Source organism: Notamacropus eugenii, chromosome 5, assembly GCF_028372415.1.
Source record: "Notamacropus eugenii isolate mMacEug1 chromosome 5, mMacEug1.pri_v2, whole genome shotgun sequence".
NCBI lineage: Eukaryota > Metazoa > Chordata > Mammalia > Diprotodontia > Macropodidae > Notamacropus > Notamacropus eugenii.
Window position 1 is genome coordinate 344278470 of NC_092876.1, and position 20772 is coordinate 344299241.

At 37.9% G+C, this 20772-nt stretch overlaps 1 protein-coding gene across 2 annotated transcripts in view; it reads left to right on the forward strand.

Annotated features, from left to right (window-relative positions):
* The window catches only part of LOC140506561 (solute carrier family 15 member 2-like), a 105616-nt gene extending 92423 nt beyond the window's left edge, over positions 1-13193 (forward strand). For both annotated transcript variants that reach the window (XM_072613886.1, XM_072613887.1), the window contains exons 16-22: positions 119-283; positions 4227-4273; positions 8316-8426; positions 8632-8728; positions 10044-10190; positions 10486-10590; positions 12644-13193. In XM_072613886.1, the coding sequence (XP_072469987.1) occupies positions 119-283; positions 4227-4273; positions 8316-8426; positions 8632-8728; positions 10044-10190; positions 10486-10590; positions 12644-12805 (834 nt within the window). In that variant the 3' untranslated portion in view covers positions 12806-13193. The remainder of the gene's footprint in view (positions 1-118; positions 284-4226; positions 4274-8315; positions 8427-8631; positions 8729-10043; positions 10191-10485; positions 10591-12643) is intronic.
* The last annotated feature ends 7579 nt before the right edge of the window (positions 13194-20772 follow it).

The window sequence follows — 20772 nt, forward strand, 5'->3', positions numbered from 1 at the left end:
TATGCACCTTGCTTCATATATCTCTGTACTCTATCTCTTCATCCCTTCATACTCACATGAAACCCAGAAGGGAATAAATGTGGAAAACCTAATAAGTTGATGGTTACTTTCTCCACAGCAAACACCAAGATATTCCAAACTCCTTCTGAGCACTGAGAGCCAACGTTTCCAGTTTCAGCTACAATCCAGTAGCTCATCTGTCAGAAATGAGCATGTGGTAGAGGAGAAGAGTCGATATAGCTTGGTCATTCATGGAGATGGAAACAGAGTCTCCAGCATCCTGGTGAGGGCTGAGATATTCAGCATGACCTCCCTCATGGGCATGCATTCATTGATTCATTGTTGATTGAATCAATCAATGATCCTACAGTATATATCCTCTACACTGACAAGTTTGTGATGGTCAAGTCTGCACAACACAGAATGAATCAAAGAACTGGATGGTTATCTGGGTAATTCAGTTAACCCAACTCCCTGAAAACCATAACCAAATAAAAAATCTGAATACCCTATGTTAAGAAATTATAAGTAAAAATTGCCCAAAGCAAAGTGAAAATGGAATGAATATACCAATCACCTCCAGAAAGAAATTCCAAAATGAAAATACTCAGGAATGCTATAACCTAAATCTAATGCTTCCAAATTAAAAAAAAAAATACCATAAGCAGGGAAAAGGAAAGAATTCAAGAACTAAGAAATTACAGTCAAGATCACACAAGACGACTACAAATATTAAAGAAAAATCTTTGAGAAAAGAAAAAATTAAAGAAAATCTTTAAATATATTGTATTTAAGGATAAAAACTTACAACAAAGAATAACTTACCAAGAAAAACTGAATATATTCCTATAGGGGAAGATGGACCTTTAATACACCAGAGGACTTCTAAGCATTTCTATTTAAAAGACCAGAGCTAAGTAGATTCTTTTAAATACAAACCAAGAAGTCAAGAGTAACCTAGAAAATGTTTGGGATACAACTATAGTAGTTTTTAGGGGGAATTTTATATCTTATACTTTCAACAGCAAAAGAGAGCAAGACTGTATCAATGAATTTTTGCGTGTAACTAAAACAAAACAAAACTACAAGAAAACCTCAAACTAATAACATCAAAAACTCCAATCAAACATAAAATAGAAATTCTAAAATCAAAGAAATAAACAAAATCAAAAACAGAAAAATTCTTGAATTTGTAACTTAGAGTTTGAATTGTAAACTAAGAGCTGCTTTTTAAAAACTAATATAACAGGTAAGCCATTAGTTAATCTGCTTTTCTTTAAAAGAGATAAAAACAAATTTCTAATCAGAAATGAAAAAGGAAAATTGAGGAAAATGAATGAGTAATAAATGGAAATTATGAGAAACTACTTTGCCTAATTACAAGCCACCAAAACAGATAAGATGAATGAATATATACAAAAACATAAATTTACCCAGATTAGAAGAACAAAAAATGACCCAATCTAAAAAACCAAAACCAAATAAAAACAATTAACAAGTCATAAAGATAATAAAAAAGAAGAATAACCCCAAGGCCAGATAGATACACGTGAATTCTATCAAACATTCAAAGAACAAATAATTCTAGTATTCTATAATTTTTTTTTAAAGTTAATTCTTGAAGCTCCTTCCACGAGACAGATACAGTCTTGGTATCCAAATCAGGGAGAGATAAGACATAGAAAGAAAATTAGACCAGTTTCCCTAATGAATATGTATGCAAAAATACTGAAAAATATCAAAAAGGTTATATACTATGACTAGTTTACATTTATGTAAAAAGGGAGGGTTAGTTCAGCATTAGAAAAATTATAAACATAATGGAAAATATTAATAACAATAATTAATAAAAATTGCATGATTTTATCAATAGATGCTGAAAAAGCTTTTGAAAAATACAATCCCTTTTTGTATTAAAAAATATTTAAAAGAGTGAGAACAAGTATACTGTTCCTTTAAATAGTATATGGCTAAAACTTAAGATCTAGCATTACCTGCAATGGAGAAATACAAAGTCTGTCTAATCAAATCAGAAGTAAAGCATATATGTTCACTTTATCACTATTATTTGATATCATTCTAGATATTATTAGCTATGGCAATAAGACAAGAAAAATTATTTGAAAAAATAAGCACAAAGCATAAACAAAATTATCAGTTTTTTGGAGAAGATATGATGATTTGCTTAAAGAACCCTAAAGAGTTGACTATACATTAGTTGAAAGAATTAATAATCAACAAAACCTAATGGAAAAAGAAAAATAAATTCCACTCAAAATAATTATGGAATGTCTAAAATATCCAGAAGTTCAACTACCAAGACATGGACAGGAGTTACATGACTATAACTGAAATCTCTGCAGAAATAAAAGTGGACTTAAATAATTAGAGAGGGATTGATGGTTCATAGTTTGATAGAACCAATAAAATAGAAATGACAGTATTGCCTAAATTAACTTAATGATACAATTCAGCTTGAGGTACACACAGCCAAGAATCTCAAGGGAAATAATTTTTTGAAGAATGGGAAGGAAGGGGGAGCCAAAATATACTGCAAAGAATTAATCATAAAAAAACTATTTGATACTGGTTTAAAAAGTAGAACCGTTGATTAGTGGAATAGATAAGTATCCAGAAGCAATCAAACACAGTAGCATAGCCTTCAATAAACCCAAAGACTCTGACTATTGGGGTAAGAATTTAATATTTAACAAAAGCTACTGAAAAACCTGTAAAGTAGACTGGTTGAAATTGGGTTTGGACCAACATAATAACACCATTTATCACAGTAAGTCCCGAATGGATACCTGACCTAGATATAAAAAGTCATATCAAAAAAAATTTCAAGGAGCAGGAAAGGAGATATTTTTCACAACTGTGATTAAGATACGTTCTTTGGCAAAACAAAGGATAGAGAAAATAACAGGGGATAAAAGGACAATTTTATTACACGAAATTGCAAATCATTTACACAAATTCAATTTAGTTAAAATTAGAAGGGAAACAGTTAACTGAAAAAAAATTTTTGCAACAAATTTCTCTGATAAAACACTTGATGCATATGTGTGTATTTATATATGAAACAAACATAAATATACATATAATACACATATATGTGGAATTATTACAAATACATAAGAATCCCAATAGATAAATGGCCAAAAGATATGAATAAATGATTCTCAAAAGAAAGGTAAACCGTTAACACAATATGAAAAATACTCCAAATAAGTAATAAGATAAATGCAAATTAAAATAACAATGAAGTTCCACGTCATATCCATCAAAATGGCAAAAATGACAAAAAAGGGAAATAGCAACTACTGAAGGGCTTTAGGAAACAAACTCCCTAATGTATTATTGATGGAGTGTGAACTGGACCATTCTGGAAAACAATTTGAAACTATAACCAAAAAGTCACTAAACCATAGGTACCCTTTCTCACAGCAATGCCAGTATAGGGTTTATGCCTCAAAGAGATTAAAGAAAGAGGGTATTTTTGCAACATGTGCAAAAATGTTGGTAGTAGCATTTTTTGTTGTGGCAAAGAATTGCAAACAAAGTAGATGCCCATCAGTTGGGAGATGCTTAAACAACTTAGGACATATGAATATGATGAAATAACATTGTGCCACAGGATGTTGGGAAAGGGACAGGAAACTTGGAAAGACTTGCATGAACTGGTACAGAGTGAAGTGGATAGAACAAGGAGAACAATTTAAATACTGACTACTATAGCATTTCAAAGAAAAACAACTTTGAAAGAATTAAGATGATCAATGACCAGTCAGAACTTCATAAGATGGAGGATGAATCACATTTCTCATCCCTTGTTAGAGAAATGAGGGATAATAAGTGCAGAATAACACATACATCTTCAGATGAGGCCACTGGGCAGAGGTTTTTTGTTTGTTTTTTGCTTGACTAGCTTTATGTTATAAGAAAGCACTTCTATTTTTTAATTAAAGGAGTGCTTCAGGCCTGTGAGAGTAATGTTGCCTGCCTAAGCTTTTATTATGGATTCTAATAGTTTTATTATAAGGCACTCTCCCCCCAGATTTCTTTGCAAAACACTCTTGCTACATAGAGATGTGAACTACTGCATATCCAGCTATCTCCTATATTTTGGCTAGTTTTGCTAACCCATTTTTAAAAAAAATCCCTCACCCAATTGCAGTTTGAAGATTGTACCCATCTAAATAAACATATTTTTTTATTTGTTATAGATAAAAGACATGGGAACCAAACCAACCAATGGAATGGCAGCTGTGAGGTGTGTATGATGGAATTCTGGCTTCCAGGGGCATGTTCTGAGTTTCATCTGTAGGGGCCTAGGTGGACAAGCCACAGGGTTCTGTGCTAAGCAGAGGGGTTGCTTCTAAAGTGTCAGTAGCATGAAAATCGGCAGGAAAGGAAAAAAGGAAAGGAAAGGAAGGGAAGGGAAGGGAAGGGAAGGGAAGGGAAGGGAAGGAAAGGAAAAAGGCAGAGCTAAAAAGCAGGTTGGCGTAGGATCACAGGAGGTAGAGTTGGAAGAGATCTTAGAGGCTGAATAATTCATTCGCCATTTTTTGAAGGTGAGGAAACTGAGGCCCCAAAAGTTCAAATGGGTTACCCAAGATCCCATAGACAGGACAGAGCAAAGCAGAGTTCTGAATGCAGGTCTTTGATGATTAATCCAGTGGTGCTTTCTGTTATACTATACTGTGTCCCTAAAATACTTTATAAAAACCCTGTGAGGTATATAATGCAAATAATTATTATCTTTATTTTTTTTGGTTGTTGTTCAGTTGCTTGATTCATGTCTGATTATTTGTGACCCCATTCAGCAAACGATACTGGAGTAGTTTGCCATTTCATTCCCCAACTCCTTTTACAGATGAGGAAACTTGATAAACAGTGTCAAGTGACTTGCCTAGGGTCACACAACTAGTGAGTGTCTGAGGCCAGATCTGAACTCATCTAACTGACTCCAGGCCCAGAACTCTATCCACTGAACCACTTAGCTGTACCTCCCTTTATAGAAAGGAAACCAAGACTTTGAATGGTTCTTAAGTGACTTATCCATAGGAAATGCTTGTGGTGGAATTTGAACTCAAGCCTCCTTAACCTTGAGTCCAATACTACCTTTCCCCATGAAATCTCCTCTGTCATGACAGAGCCCAATCCTGGAGTGACTGGCCTCCCCTTCCTCCCTTTGTTTATTTCTCATTAAAAAGAGAGAACAACTGGTAAACATCGTGGAGAGGTACATCAAGGGTCTTTGTCAGCCTCATAGGGTCCAAGAATTAAAAAAAGACTTTAGAGGTCACCAAGTCCAACATATACCCAAGGCTTGAATCTTTCTATAATATCTCTGCCAAGTGATAATCCAGTCTTTGTTTAAACACATCTAGCAAAGGGAAATTCACTAATTCCTTATTCATCTAGAAAGGTCTATTTGGAAATTTTTTTCTTATGTCAAGCTGAAATCTTTCTTCTAAGTTCCACTCATTGCTCTGAAAGAATCAGTGTGGTGCAGCAGAAATGGCCCAAGAGTCATCTCAAATTCTGCCTTGGATGCTACCTGTGTGATGTTGAGCAAAAGACATTTTTACCCTTCAGTTTTCTCTTCTGCAAGATGCGGGTGTTGGACTAGACAGCCTTATGGTCTTGAAGATCTAAATCTAAGATCCCTAACAATCCTAGTTTGGTTCTCTGAAGTTAATCATTGTGGTGTGCCCACTGTAACCCCAACAAATATTTGTTCAACAGTGACTATGCATGAAACTGTGCTATGCAGATCAGATTTTATATGTGTATATACATATGTGAATGTATATATGCATGACCATGTGTGTGTTTATGTATGTATGTGTATATATGCGCACACAGACAAAAAATCTGATCTGTCTAGCAGAGTGCTCTGTTATACACACACACACACACACACACACACACACACACACACGCACACACACACACACACACATCTGCAGGGAATTGCACTTGTTCTCTCTCTTCTTCCCAACTTGGAAAGACCCTAATCTTTCTTCCAATTAAAAATCAGATTGCCTATTTTGTATCCTAGTTAATTGTTTTCTTTTAATTAATTGGGCTTGTTGGATTGTTTTTAATGCATAAAAATCTCTCTCCCCCTGTATTCAGGCTTCAGCCCTAAGCTGAGGAGGTGTGGTGCCGATTTGTTATGCAGTTCTCATGCATTGCTTAATAAACTGAGATGCTCAGAAGCTTGAACCTTTGTTCCCTCAGTCTTTTCATTTTTTACATGCCATGTGTGTTAAATGTACATATACACATGTTACACATATAAAGCTACATATACACAATTACTTTGTACAGGACACTGTTCTAGCAGTGTTCTGTTACCTGCACATATGCACATTGCATATCTATATACATGCTACACATATCTTCACACACTGTACAAAACACTGCTAGACTGGTCAGATTTTATATGTAGATATAATTTACATATGAATATATGAATATTATATATGCATACAGTATATATGTGTATATGTATTTGTGTGTGTAAGTGCAAACATAAATCCATCTAAAATAAAATATAGTCCATGTCTTCATGGAGCCCACAATCTATTAAAGGAACATGATGATGAACTGATAAAAATAATTCAAAAGAATTTATCATTAGCAACTAAAAAAGGTACAAATGCTATGTAAGGTCCTATGAGGGTGGAATGGAATTGAGGGTTGTGGAAATCTTCATGAAAGGATGACATAGGAAGAAAATTATGTGTAGTCTAGTTTTAGTGTGTATCAAAGACAGTAGTAGTTATAAGACTACTAACAGATAGAATGTAGATAGAATTCTACTATAGATAGAATGTAGGCAGACTGTGGAGGGCCTTGAATGGAAATAGGGAGCCACTGAAGGGATCTGAGCAGAGAAGGGACATGGTCAAATTCATGCTTGAGAAAGGTTAGTCTAGCAATACCGTAAAACTGATGAAATTAGAATGAGGAAAATTGGTTGGGAGGCATCAATGAGACATCATTAGTATGTCTTTAATTTAGTCTGAGATGGAGATATGAAATTTAGGAAAGGAAGAGTTTAGTTCCATAGGGATAATAGTTGTAGTTGTTTGAATGAACGAGATCAACAAGAGACACTATAGAGACAAGAGAAGAGGGCGTAAGACACAACATGGCAAATAACAACATTAGGAAGTCAGTTAAGAAGAGGAACCAGCAAAGAAGTCAGAGAAATAGATTTAGAAAAGTGAATCAGGATAATGCAACATATTGGAACCAAGAAAAGAGAGCATATTCAGGAAGGAGGCACTGATCAATACGGTCCAAAGTATCAAAGAGGTCAAGGGGAATGAGGGGCTGAGAAAGGCCTTTCGGCCTTGGTGGCATCTCCTGAGGGAGCAGAGGACAAAGCCCCTCCGCTTGTCCATACTACAGTTGTTCAACTCTTTGAAGATCCTCGTCTATTTTCTCTTTTCCATGCTAAGTGTCACCAGTCCTCAATGACATAGTTTCCCATTTCCTCACCATCTTGGTTGTCTTTCTCTTGACATTCTTCGGCTTGTTATTGCTCCTTCTAAACCGTATAGAACTGAACACTCCTGGGGAAGAGGTCTGATCAGCACAAAACGTAGGGTGATGTCTCCTTCCTTATTCTGTTCATTATACTTGTGCTAAAGTGACCTAACATTGCATTAGCTTTTTCTGCAAACACTTCACACTGTTCATTCATAGTGAGCTCTTAGTCCACTAAACTTCTCAGTTCTTTTTCCCCCACATTACATTTTATCCTGTGCTTGTACAGCTGATTTTTTTTAAACCTAAGTGCATAATTCTGTTACTTTTGTGCTTATTTAAATTTCATCTTGTTAGGTTTAGCCTATGTTGTATTTCCAATCTATTGATCTCTTTGGATCTTACATCTGTTGACCAACATATTTGCCACATACTAGGCAGTTAGGCAGCACAATGAACAGGGCACTAAATCTGTAGTCAGGAAGACCTCAGTTCAAATCCAGCCTGAGACATTTACTTGCTGTGTGACCCTGGGCAAATAATTTGATCTCTGCCTCAGTTTCCATAACTATGAAATGTGGATACTAATAGCACCTGCCTCCCAGGATTGTTGTGAAAATTAAAGGGGGTAATGTTTGTAAATTACTTAGCACAGTGTTTGGCACATAGTAGGCTTGTGTTCTTGTTTCCTTCCTTCCTTTAAAAAAATAAGTGAAATTACTCTCACTTATGATCCTCAGAGGATCATAAATTCTGTTAGTGAGAGTCTATCTGATGCCATAACTCACTGCTCCTCTCCCCATTTACAGATTTGTTAACACTTTGGACAAGGGAGTGAATATCTCGTTGGGCAAAGGCAACATTGTCACTGTCGGTGAAAACTATAGTGTGTCTTCTTACAGAAATTTGGAAAGGGGAGAGTAAGTACCTTAACCTCAAAGATATTTATATGAGGGGTAGGATATTTGTATAATGCTTCACAAGTTTCACTGTATGGCCAGCTTTCAGTTTTCCACGCAGTTGCCAGCTCCGTTTACCTTCTCATACCCATGTGGATACAGTTCTCCCTGGAGAGTGGAGTGTGATTTGTCTGATCCTATGTTCTCCTTTCCCTCCACCCCTTAGATACCATTATGTACCATGTAGGGCAGATGATGAGAAATTCTTCCTAGACCTGGGCTTGCTTGACTTTGGTGCAGCATATACAGTCTTCATTGTTAAGGTGAGTTCCCATCTCTCCAATAGTGAAGGCATTGAAGGTTGAAGACATTATCGTTGGTCCTTGAGTTGTGGTCAATAAAGGGATGCCAGGCAGATAAGGCTGAACGTGAGATATGCAGCTAGATATCGTCATACAGCTTTCCTGCTTCCACTCCCAAGAGATAATAAAGGGTCCCCCCCAAAGTGGAACAATCATCTTGGTCCCTACTGTGCGCTTGTGATTTTTTCCCTTTTTATCTAGGGGGTGGAAGGTAGGGAGGTTCCCTATTGCGCTTCACTGTGACTCAGGGAGAGAATATGGTATGGTGGAAAGAATATTAGATTTGGAGTCAGAGGATCTGGCTTTAAATACTGTCTCTGCTGTGTTCTACCTGTGAGACCTAGGACAATTTTTTTTTGATCTCTAGACATCAGTTTTCTCATCTAGAGAAGATGCATGGGACAAGATTATCTCTGAGATCCCTTCCAGCTTTAAATTCCATTAGAAAAATCTAAAAAAAAAAAAAAAAAGAGGTTGGAGGGTTGAGTGCATCTTAAATAAATCTAAGCTCCTCACCATGAGAAGGCGCCATGGAGCACAGCGGCACAGCGGATAGTTTGCTGGGTCTGAAGTAAGGCTCACCTTCTTGAGTTCAAATCCAGCCTTAGACATTTACTAGCTGTGTGACCCTGGGCAAGTCACTTAACCCTCTTTGCTTCAGTTCCTCATCTGTAAAATGAGCAAGAGAAGGAAATGTCAAACCTCTCCAGTGTCTTTGCTAAGAAAACCCCAGACAGGGTCACAAACAGTAGGACATAACTGAAAACAACTGAACAACCATCTCACCATGATCAGTTAGGACTAGACTTAGAAACCTAAGGCATGGTACCCCTGTACCTTCAACAGATGATATTCAGCCAGTATACTTGGAAAGATATCAAGGCATAGTAGGAACAACAATGGATTTAGATTCTAGATAACATTTGAGTTTGAATCCCAGTTCTGACACTTTACCTCTGACATATTACTCAGCTCTGACACTTCACCTCTGACATATTACCCAGCTCTGACACTTTACCTCTGACATATTACTCAGCTCTGACACTTTACCTCTGACATATTACCCAGCTCTGGCACTTTACAAGACTAGAAATTAAAAGTTGGAGTAGATCTAGTAATTAGGACTAAGTGCTTCCTCTATCTGGTTCATCATCACTGTGCCCCTGGAGAAAATATTTGATGAATTAAAAACCATCTCCTCTACAAAGTTGTACTTTGTACTATCCATTGATGTTGGGATAGCTAATTTATGTGTTTCCTTTCTCCTCTTTTGCAGAAGTCCGGAAAAGGTCCCTGGGCCTGGAAAACTAAGAATATACCAGCCAACAAGGTGTCTATCTTGTGGCAGATGCCACAATATGTGCTTATCACCGCTGGGGAGGTCATGTTCTCTGTCACCAGCTTTGAATTCACTTACACCGAGGTAAGCATTTCTAGCACTTGACTCATGGAATTGAAAGGAACAAATTAAGAATTCAGAGTTGATGATTTTGAGACCTGAAAGTTCCCCAACCAAATCCCCCTTCTCTTATCTGTGACCTTGCACAGAAAGCCAGCTCTGTATGAAGATATACCTTAATGCAGCTTATAGCATCTGGTTTTGAGGAGAGTTCACCAAAATAAGGCCAAAACCAAATCAAGCAATCAATTTATCTAATCTCTTTAATAGAGAACCCTGCAGCTTCCTTGTTCATCTCGTTTCCTTTTGTCCTTTCCAGGCTCCTCCCAGTATGAAGTCCGTGCTACAGGCAGCCCGGATGCTGACGGTCTCCATAGGAAACTTTATTGTGCTCATTGTGGCAAAGTCTGTTTTTCTGATACAGGTAAATTTCCGAGTTCTGGGTCATGAGTCTTGTGGCTAAAATGATAGTATTGTTCTCTAATGCTTAAGCCTCAGCAGGTTCTAAATTCTACTATATAGACAGAAGTCTCTACCAAGTGATGTGGTTCTCCGTAGGTTCATCCTAGTCAGGTGAATTTGCCTAAACAAGAATGTGGGGTGGGCATCAGGATGGTGATGGGATAGAAACCTGAAGGCTGCATCACCCACATGTTGCCATCACTCACAGGGACTGGAGGGGAAATGGCTTGGTGACTGAGAGGGGGCAAAGAACTGAGGGGCCACACTCTGGAGATAAGCCCCTGTTTTGTTCTTCACTTGTTGTGTGGTAAGAATAGAATTCATGATTTTCTTATAATAATCCTGCAAGGTAGCTGGTACAACTATCCTCATTTTATAGATGACAAAACCTAGGCACAGAGTAGTACCTCATCCAAGTGACTTATCCAAGGTTAAACAGTTCATGGCTCATAGAACCAGGATTTTAATTCAGGTCTTCTGAGTCCAAATCCCACATTCTTTCCACTTACACTGTATTACTCCCCACTACGCCAGGTTCCTGTGTGTGTCAGAATAGATGTCTGACCTTCTCTCTAGCTGTTCTCCAAAATCCAAACTGAGTATAAAATAGAGGGTTGTCAAATTCTCATATATACATACCTATACATACATCTATATGTGTACACATATCTATATCTATTTATATACATGTATACATATATACTATATATAAATGTCTGTATGTAGTTATATACATAGATGTATGTATATATGCATGTAAACATACATATATTATTTATATACATATATACTTATGTGTATATATGTGTGCATAAGCTATCTGCTCCCTAAGGACAGAAAATAGGAATGTTGGTCTGATAGCTTTAGATATCTTTGTGATAGAATAGAAAGACAAAATCCAAGAACCACAAGGGCCCAATTTCTCCCAACCCATGGCTCCTAGCAGGGATTTCCTGTCTCTAAGCACAGAGATAAGAGTCTTCCTGATCTTAAAAACCTCCATTAAAGTTATTTCCGCAGCTTTTCCTCCTCACCTATTCCCTGTCAAAGATGAGTGACTCTTATGATCAGGCAGTCTGTTATATTCAAACTGGTGTTCAGTCATTTCAATCATATCTGACTCTTTGTGATCCCATTTGGGATTTTCTTGGCAAAGGTACTACAGCAGTTTGCCATTTCTTTCTCCAGCTCATTTTACAGATGAGGAAACTGAGGCAATCAGGGTTAAGAGACTTGCCCAGGGTCACACAAGCTGGAAGTATCTGAAGCCTGATATGAAGTCACAAAGCTGAATTTTCCCAACTCCAGGGCCAGTACCATAACTACTAACAACCTAGCTGCCCTACCTCTAAATTAGGTGCCTCCAAATTGATTTTTCATCTCATTTTCTCTTATTTTGAACACAGTAAAGGCAACTAACATTACAGGGGCCTTTTTCTGAGATTTCACAGAACTTTCATCTTCCCAGGGAGGGACAAATTTTTACTCATGAAAAAACTGGAGCAGTCACAGAAAATCAGCATAGCTTCTGAGAAGTGCCCTAGGAAGTACCTCCAGAGTATGACGGCAGAAAGCTTGCTGATGGAGAAGAGCTGATTTCTTTTACAGACAAGTGTTTACTGTCAGGGAAATGAGTTGGTTGTATCAGTCTTTTCAGCTATCACTTTGAGAACCATTCTCTGTTTAAAAATTTCTTGTTTATTTTTATTCCAAACTTCACAAACATGAAATAAAACAAGCATTTTCATATACATAGAAGAGGAGAAGATTGCAGATCTCTGTTTTGTACAGCTATGAGAAGCATTCTTATTGAATCTTCCCTGTGACCTCCAGGTTGGGATTCTTGGAATCATTCTTTTCCTGGATATCTGCTTGGTTTCCTATGGAACCCAGATGGGAATTAGCTTGTTTCCTGGGTTCTCCCCATTTTCCTTAATAACTTCTCCCATGCACCTCACCACAATGCTTATTATAACTGTGTTTTCTAACCAGTTTCTGTTCTTCTCTTTTCTTAGTGGATTGAATTCATCTTCTTTTCTGGTCTGCTATTTGTGGTCTGCTTCATCTTCTCCATTATGGGCCACTATTACACCCCCACAAATCAAGGAAAGAAGAAAAACCAGAAGAAATTTTCTGAAGTAGAATCTGGGGATCTCCTTGTAACCCAGCAGCTCTAATACCTCCTGGACCTTTTTCTGTTCTCCAGACCAAATCCCTTATTCCGTCAGTCCCATATGGCATTCCTAGATGGAAACTGTCTCTCTCCAGTTGAAGGCTTGGCACAGCTTTCCCTCTGCCAGTGGCATGAGAGGGAATCAGTTCCCATAGAGGGACGAACCCCAGGGCTTCCAGAAGTGAGCATCCAAACAAGTCTGAGGAGTCAGCTAACTTATCCTCACCTCATTGTGCAACTCTGGCAAAGGCCCTGGACACTCTGTGACTCAGTCTTTTAGTTTGTACAATAAGTACAATATGCGGCTGAATTCTGGGCAGATAATGAATGTTTTGTTGTCCAAAGGAACATGAAAAACACAATAAAGTGCCCATTAACGGGTTTGTAACTGCCTTTGGAGAGTTGGGATCATGTGGGGTGAGGGATGTATGGAACTCAAACACAGCTAAGTGGGGACACTTTAATGAGTATCTGTCCTTTGCCAAATTTTAATATTAGCTGAGGGGTTTATTAGAGGGAATAATCCCAGAAAACTACAGAACTACTGTTATGATAACCAGGTAAGCAGTAAATACCATGTGCCTAAAGTTGTGGTAGTCCCTTTGGGGAATTCAGAGTGGAACAGGTGGCTTTCCTTCTGGGATGTTAAAATCTAGCTAGGCATTCAAAAGAAATATATGTTTGCCATCACTTTATATGTCTGGGTTTGTAAACCTGGCTCTTTAGAGGCTATTTCTTCCTATACACTATGCCTTTAGTTTGGACAGCTTTTACCAAATGAATAACGGATAGCTGATTGCAGCTAGGTGAACCAGCTGGTCTGGCTTGTAAAACACAAAACATATTAGCATTCATACCAGCCAATTAAGCTTTTTATTAAAAAAATTATTAAGTATCTACTAATCACTCAATTCTAGCATTTCCATGAAAACTTCAAAAGAAAGGTACCATTTAGAGTAAAATTAAAATGATATGTAACATGGTACTATTCTCCTTAAACTCCAACTCTTAAACATGACTTTTTCTAAAAGGTGGCTAAATAAAAAGTTTCTTGGAATTGAAAGACTCAGCACCAGAGTCCCACAGAACATAGTTTAAGAAATGCTGATTTAAAGAGCCATGTAGGGACTGACTGTGGTGGATTCAGAATTCAGAGAAAGGAATGATCAATGTAGGCTCTAATAGCGGGAGAAGTCTTCTTGGAAGACGTGAGATATAGGCTGAAGTCACTGACAGTTCTGAGCTTACAGAGATGTATCAATGGTTTGGAGCCAGTCTTCAAATTCTGGCAAAGTGAGTATGTAAGCAATGAGGTTTCTTTTGGGGGTACCTATGAATATTAGGTTTGGGGTATTCTGGACTCATAAACTGTTGATTCCTCAGGGACCCTGTTTCTAGGGTCCATAAAAGAGTAAGACTAAGCATGAAAAACAAATGAACTTGGATATAAATGGGAAACATCAGAATATTTCTCTGATAGCTAGAAAAGTTCTCTTTGAACTCTTTCCAGAGTACTTGGGTGGTACCATCTGGCTTCTTTATTGTACCAAATTCTCAAACTATGGGATAGTAATAACTTTACTGGAATGAATACTGTGACCCTAGGGGGAAAAAATGTCTTCAAATGAAAGGATCACTGGGCCAAGAATCAGGAGAATTTGTCTTCAGGCCCATTTTTATCACTGAGCAGCACTGTGATCTTAAGTAAGTAACTTAGTGCCTCAGTTTTCATAGCCATCAAGAGGCAACAGTGATGTCTGCCTTGGTTACTTAAAAGTTTATTATTTATACGTCTCTCCCTGCAAGACCCTAAAAATGCAACCACCCCCACTCTGAAGCCTTTGAGTCCTATTTCGTTCCCCCTCTGTCATCCAGTCTCACAAGTTTTCTCAATTTTCCCTTAGTGATCTCTATTGAATTTGTTCTATTGCATTCCCATTCCTACTATGACCAACCTACTACAGGCAGGATCACACGACCACCATGCCTGGACCCTTCGCCTCCCAATAACATTCTAGCTGATTTCCCTGCTCCCAGTCCCTCACCATTCCAAGAAATCATGCATATTTCAGAGTAGTTTTCCCAAAACATCTTGTCAGTCTCCTGCTCATCATCTATAATAACTTCCCATTACCCATGATTTCAAGTCTTAAAATCATCTTAGTATTTAAGATGCTCAAGAACTGGGCCCCACTCCACCTAATCAACATAGTGCCTGGCACAGAGTAGTCTCTTTAAAATGTTTGTTAACCAACACTGACCCAGGAGGCAGGAGGACCTGAGTTCACATTCAGCCTCAAGTACTTACTAGCTGTGTAACCCTGGGCAAATCCCTTAATCCAGATTGTCTTACACACACACACACACACACACACACACACACACACACACACACGGCATGCTTATTAACTGAAATAACTTTATTTCAATATACTCTCTAAGATGAACATTCTGCCTTTCCTCCTACCCTAGACCACGCCTCTTTCACTCCCTGCGGGCATTTACACACCTTGCCTCATGATACTCTTCTTCCTAAAATGACCACTTCACACCTGCATTGAAGCTGCCACAGGGGAGGAGGAGGCATCACATAAAGACTGTCTTTGTTTACGATGTTCTCCACTTCCATATTCATACTATTCACACTTCAAGCCACATTTATACAAGGAAGACTTTTCTAATTACTCCCTGTTCTCTCCTCTTCTGGACCACCCGTAACTTTCAGTCTGTATTGTTAATAATTATCCAACTGCTTCTTGTCTACAGGTTATCTCAACTGGACAATAAACTACTGGAGACAGGGCTTCTTTCTAGCTCCCACAATGCTACTATAGTACAATGCATGTAGTAAATCCTCTTTCTTTTTTTTTTTTTAAGCTACAGAAAACCTGAGTTATCCCTGGTAAAATCAGCGTAGAAAGGCTTTCTATTTCTAGATGAGTGGCATTAGAGTGAAGGACCCTAAATTTCAGGAGTCACCAGGAAGTGTTCTGAGGAACAGTCACGGGTAAAGCTGTCATTGAGCCTCCAGGCCTGAGGGTGAATGAGGACACAGTCTACCAGGCCTTATGGTATTACCAAACTGTTATGTGAAGGAACATCCCCTATGTTAGTAGGGGATGGAGATGGGCATAGTGGGGGGAGAAGGATTGGGTGGCTTAGTAAAGCTAGATTTCTGACAAAAAGGACTTAGATTAGAATGCTAATAATTTTGTTGGACATTGGGAGATCAGAGGACCAGAAAATTATGAGTCTCTCTCTGCAGTGTTTCTTCAGAGAGCACAGTTTCACTTAAACATTTATTAAGTACATTCTAAGGCTATGAAGACAAACATGAAAGTCTCTGTCCTTGAGGAAATCACAGTACAACATACACACAAATAAATACAAGATAATTTAAGGAGAGAAAAAGCATGAACTACTGTAGGGAACATAACCCTTCAATCAACTCAGCTAAACCTTTATGTAGCGTCTACAATTCCTAGAGCACTGTGCTAGATGTTGGGAAATACAGTGATAAATAACACAGTCCATATCTTTGAGGAGTTTACAATTTGGTGTATGTTTATGTGTACGTGTGGTATGGGTGTGTTTATTTATTACATACACAAGTAACATACAAAATGAAACAAGTGTTCAAAAAAAGTATAGTCTTACAGAAGAAATGAAGGGGAAATTTTATACTCAGCTGTAGGGAGTAGGAAAGACTTCATGAAGACATAACCTTTGAGTTAATGTCTTGGAGGACAAATATAATTTCAATATGCAGAGGTGGGGGTGGGGGTGGGGACATTTCAGATGTGTTAAAGGCAAGTGTGAATCTTTCCTTACCCTGTGCTAAGGAACTGCAATTAAAAGTCCTATCCTCTCTTTTACATCTAAGGTGCTAAAAGAAGTGTCAGATTTGATTGCTGGGCCAGTCTCAGTGATCTTTGAGAAACCATGGAGGACCAGCAGAGGTAGGTATGACAACATAGTACAAGGGCAAATGTCTCAATTTTCAAAAATGAGAAAAGAATAGTTTTTGTATGACAGGCCAGGCTTGTGAACCTCATTTTCATTCCTGACAAAATTCTAGATTGTATTATTAAAGGGCAGATTAGTAAATAGTTAAAAGAGGAGACTGATCACAAAGAATGAGGTTAATCTAATTTTTTTTGTTTGTTTACTAAATCAGGGAAATGCTGTATAGTTTATCTGGATATTAGCGAAGCAAAGCAAAGCTTCTAATGCTATTCTTGTGGAAAGAATTGGAGAAGTGGGAATCAGAGGGTAGCATAATTAAATGGATTCTGAATGAATGGCCTCATTAAAAGAGTAGTCATTAAGGGTTCAGTGTTAACTAGAAAGGAACTTTTCAATGGAATAGTCAAGAAATCTGTGTTTGATCCTTGTGGCAGGACCATAAACACACATATCTGTCTTATCTACATAAGCATGCATGAAGAAACATCTATCTATCTATATGTATGTATATATATATACATATACCTATAATACATGCATACACACAAATACATACAAACACATACACACACATACACACAATCTATACATACATGTGAGCCGCTAGTTGACACAGTGACTACAGTGCCAGGACTGGAATAAGTTCAAATCTGGCCTCAGATATTTCCTAGGTCACTTAACCCAGTTTGCCTCAGTTTCCTTATTTGGAAAGTGAGCTGGAGAAGGACATGGCAAACCACTTTAGTACCTTTGCCAAGAAAAACCCAAATGGGGTCACAAAGATTTGGACAGGACTGAAAACAACCAAACAATGCATACATAAGGATATAATCGCTATTTCATGGCACAGAGCAGCCTCTTAATAAATGCTTATTACCCTGCCTTGCTGATTTTTATCTGCAAGTGCCAAGTTTCTTTCCTGCATGTAAATAAATTCATATTACTTGATAGAGAATTAAGCATTTGCAGGTAGTTAATATTGGTAGACTGAGGCCTTTTTCTTCTTAACGTTAGAATCTTTGTAAAAGTTTTCCAACCTATCTAAAATCCAAAGGAGAAAACAGTAGCCCCTAAAAGCCCTTGTTCTCAGCTGGGAAGCAAGCTTTGAGTCCATCCCCATAGGCGGCGGTCAAATTTGAGATAAGAAAAATTCCTTAGAATACTTTTGTTTTCTCTCTTACAATTAACTATTTTGTCTTTACATTCCTAAGTTGATTGGAAGATACCTCCCGGTTTCAAAAACTGTGATAATGCTCAGCTCAACCCAAAAGGCTTTGCGTACTGTAATGGAGATAAATGAGCCTTGAATACCACTTTCACCATTCCATTTAGCTGATTACTGCCTTAGAATCCTAGGAAACTAGAAGAATGGAAACATCTCTGAGACCCATTTACTAAGAATAAAAACTTATAAGCTCTCTGCTGACCACACCCCCTCTTTCATCTCCACTCCCTAAGCCCCCTTGCGTCCCCCCAAACTGACATTAGAAAGTAGGTCTCTGCCCTTGTGAAAAGTTATTTCTGGTCTTGAAATCCTCCAGAAACTCCCTTTCCCATTAGCCCTTGGGAGCTATTGCTTCTTCCCTTCTCCCATCCCCATTTCTGGCTGATGTGAGGCAAGCCCTTGCCTCTTGGATAGATAGATAAGACAGACCACTACTTAAAGGGATGACCTTGGATAGGACAATTTAAGAAATAGACCTGAGCAATGTCTCATCTCACTACCATCTGTGTTGGGACCTCCACTACCTCCAAAGACTATCCTTCAATAAACCCATTAGATTTCCAAATTTTATTCATGTAGCTTGTTTCTTTTGCCCTGGATTATGTTGGTAAGTTTATCACAAAGCTCTCATTTGCAGGGCAATTCCAACTAAATGTAGAAAGTACTGTGAATAGGAGGAGCCAATCAATCATCTTCATTTCCTCTCAATTCTCTACCATTCTACAAACCCCAAGAATGACTTTTGGTGTGGGGAGTAGGGCCCTAAGACAGCCATTTAACATTCTTTTCAATGTTTTAGCAAGTCCCTTCGTCTCTCAGAGTCCCAGGTAATTCTATAAAACTGTCAGCTAATAGAGTAGTTGGAGGTACAGAATCTACAGTACAGAAATGGAAAAACTCATGATGGGGATAGAGGGAAGGTGGGAAATGAATAGGTAATATGTCTCCTAAAATCTGGCAGGAAGAGGATGAAGATAGTGGTGATAGCATTTACAAAGATCTTTAAAAATATCATCTACTTTTATCCTCACAATAACCCTAGAAGTTAAATGCTTTTACAATCCACTTTTTGCAGATGAGAAAACTGAGGTTAAGTGACTTGCCCAGGTTATACAACTAACCAGTAAGTATTTGAAATAAGGTCTGAATTCAGGTCTTCCTGATTCCAGGACCAGAAGTGAGGAAGACACAAATCACAGGTCAAGGAATCAAGGGCAGGATCATAAAAGATTATGAAGGAAATAGGAAAAAAAGAAAGGAAAACTTAAAATGCAATATGCCAAAAAAGCATGTAATCTACAAAAAAAACCCAAACTTATTCTAAAAGTCTGAGGAAAATATGAATTAAAAAAAAGTGGATCTTCAAAAGAATAAATTATTTCCAGGACTTCCTGTAGAGAAAAATAGAGTTGAGTAGAATCTTTGAAATGCAAACTCAGGAGCCTGGAGAAACCTAGAAAGGTAAACACATTTGAGTAACTAAAGGGCTAATGAGGAGCAAGTACTTACATCCTGAAAGAGGAATAAGACTATTGCTCATCTTGCAGCCCCCTATTTTTAAAAGTCAAAGAAGGAAGAAATAATAACAAAGTTAGGACTTACATATTTATTTTAGTTATATTTCATTTAAAGAGAAAAGCAAACAAGGAGATAAAGGAATACACAATGAAGGAACAATGGGGAGGAAGAAAGAACTGATTTCTTGTAATTGGGGTACTGCAAGAGAAGATAACACAAGTATGGAAGCAGGGGTGGAGAGAGTGGACATTTCTTGAACCTCACTTTTATATGAGTCAAGTAAGGGTATGTTTTTTTGAGGGGAAGCATAAGTGTAGAAATACAACAAAGTAAATGGGACTGGGCTCACAGATTTTCGCTGTTGTTCGTCCCTCTTCTTGAAGAGCGCCAATGACATCAGGAGGGTGACATCTCGACTTGCAAGTGAACTGGATTTAAGTGAGGCAGGGCTGTGCAAAGCCATCAGCCTGACTCTCTGGCAGAGTCATCGGAGTCCACTGGCAAGACAAAGCTCAGGTTGACCAGTGAGAGCCCTGGATGCAGTGGGAGACATTGGTCTTTGTAAGCTAAGGTCTTAGTTTGTCTGAGGCTAGGTAAGAATTGAGGTAAAAGATGGTCTACTTTGCCCGCATAGGAAGGAGGGGAAGACCCTCAGAGTTTCTGGGAAGTGGCTAGAACAAGCAGAAAGAAGAGAGGCATTTAAGAAAGAGGCCAGACTTGAGGAAGGATTAGTCACAAGCAAAATAAACTTCAACTAAGGACAACTGACTATGAGGAGATAAAAGAAAAGAAAGAGCAAAACCAGTGACGTAGGCATGGGTTAGGAAAAGAGGGTGAAGAGAAGACTGGGAGTCTGTGGTAAAGGTATAAATTGCTACTGCTAATTTCATTTTCTTTTGACATCATCTTTTTCCTTTGGGAAGGAGGGACAAAGAGATGAAACATTATAACAGGATATGATGGTGGGAAAAAAAGGATGATAATCATAATCTTGAATGTAAATAGGACAGAAAAAGAGGGAGAGAACAAAAATCAACATGCTAGAAAGGAATGGAGGAAAAACCAAACCAGACATTCATACACTTAAACATGAATGGATTAAACTGTCAAATAAATTGACAGAGAAGGGCAGAGTTGATAAGAAAAAAAAACACCTGACAAACACATCTAAAAATAAAGACACGGCATGATATGAAAATCTGGAAACAAATTTGACATTTCTCATTGATTCCAAAAAAAGCAGACATTATCATCATGCTATC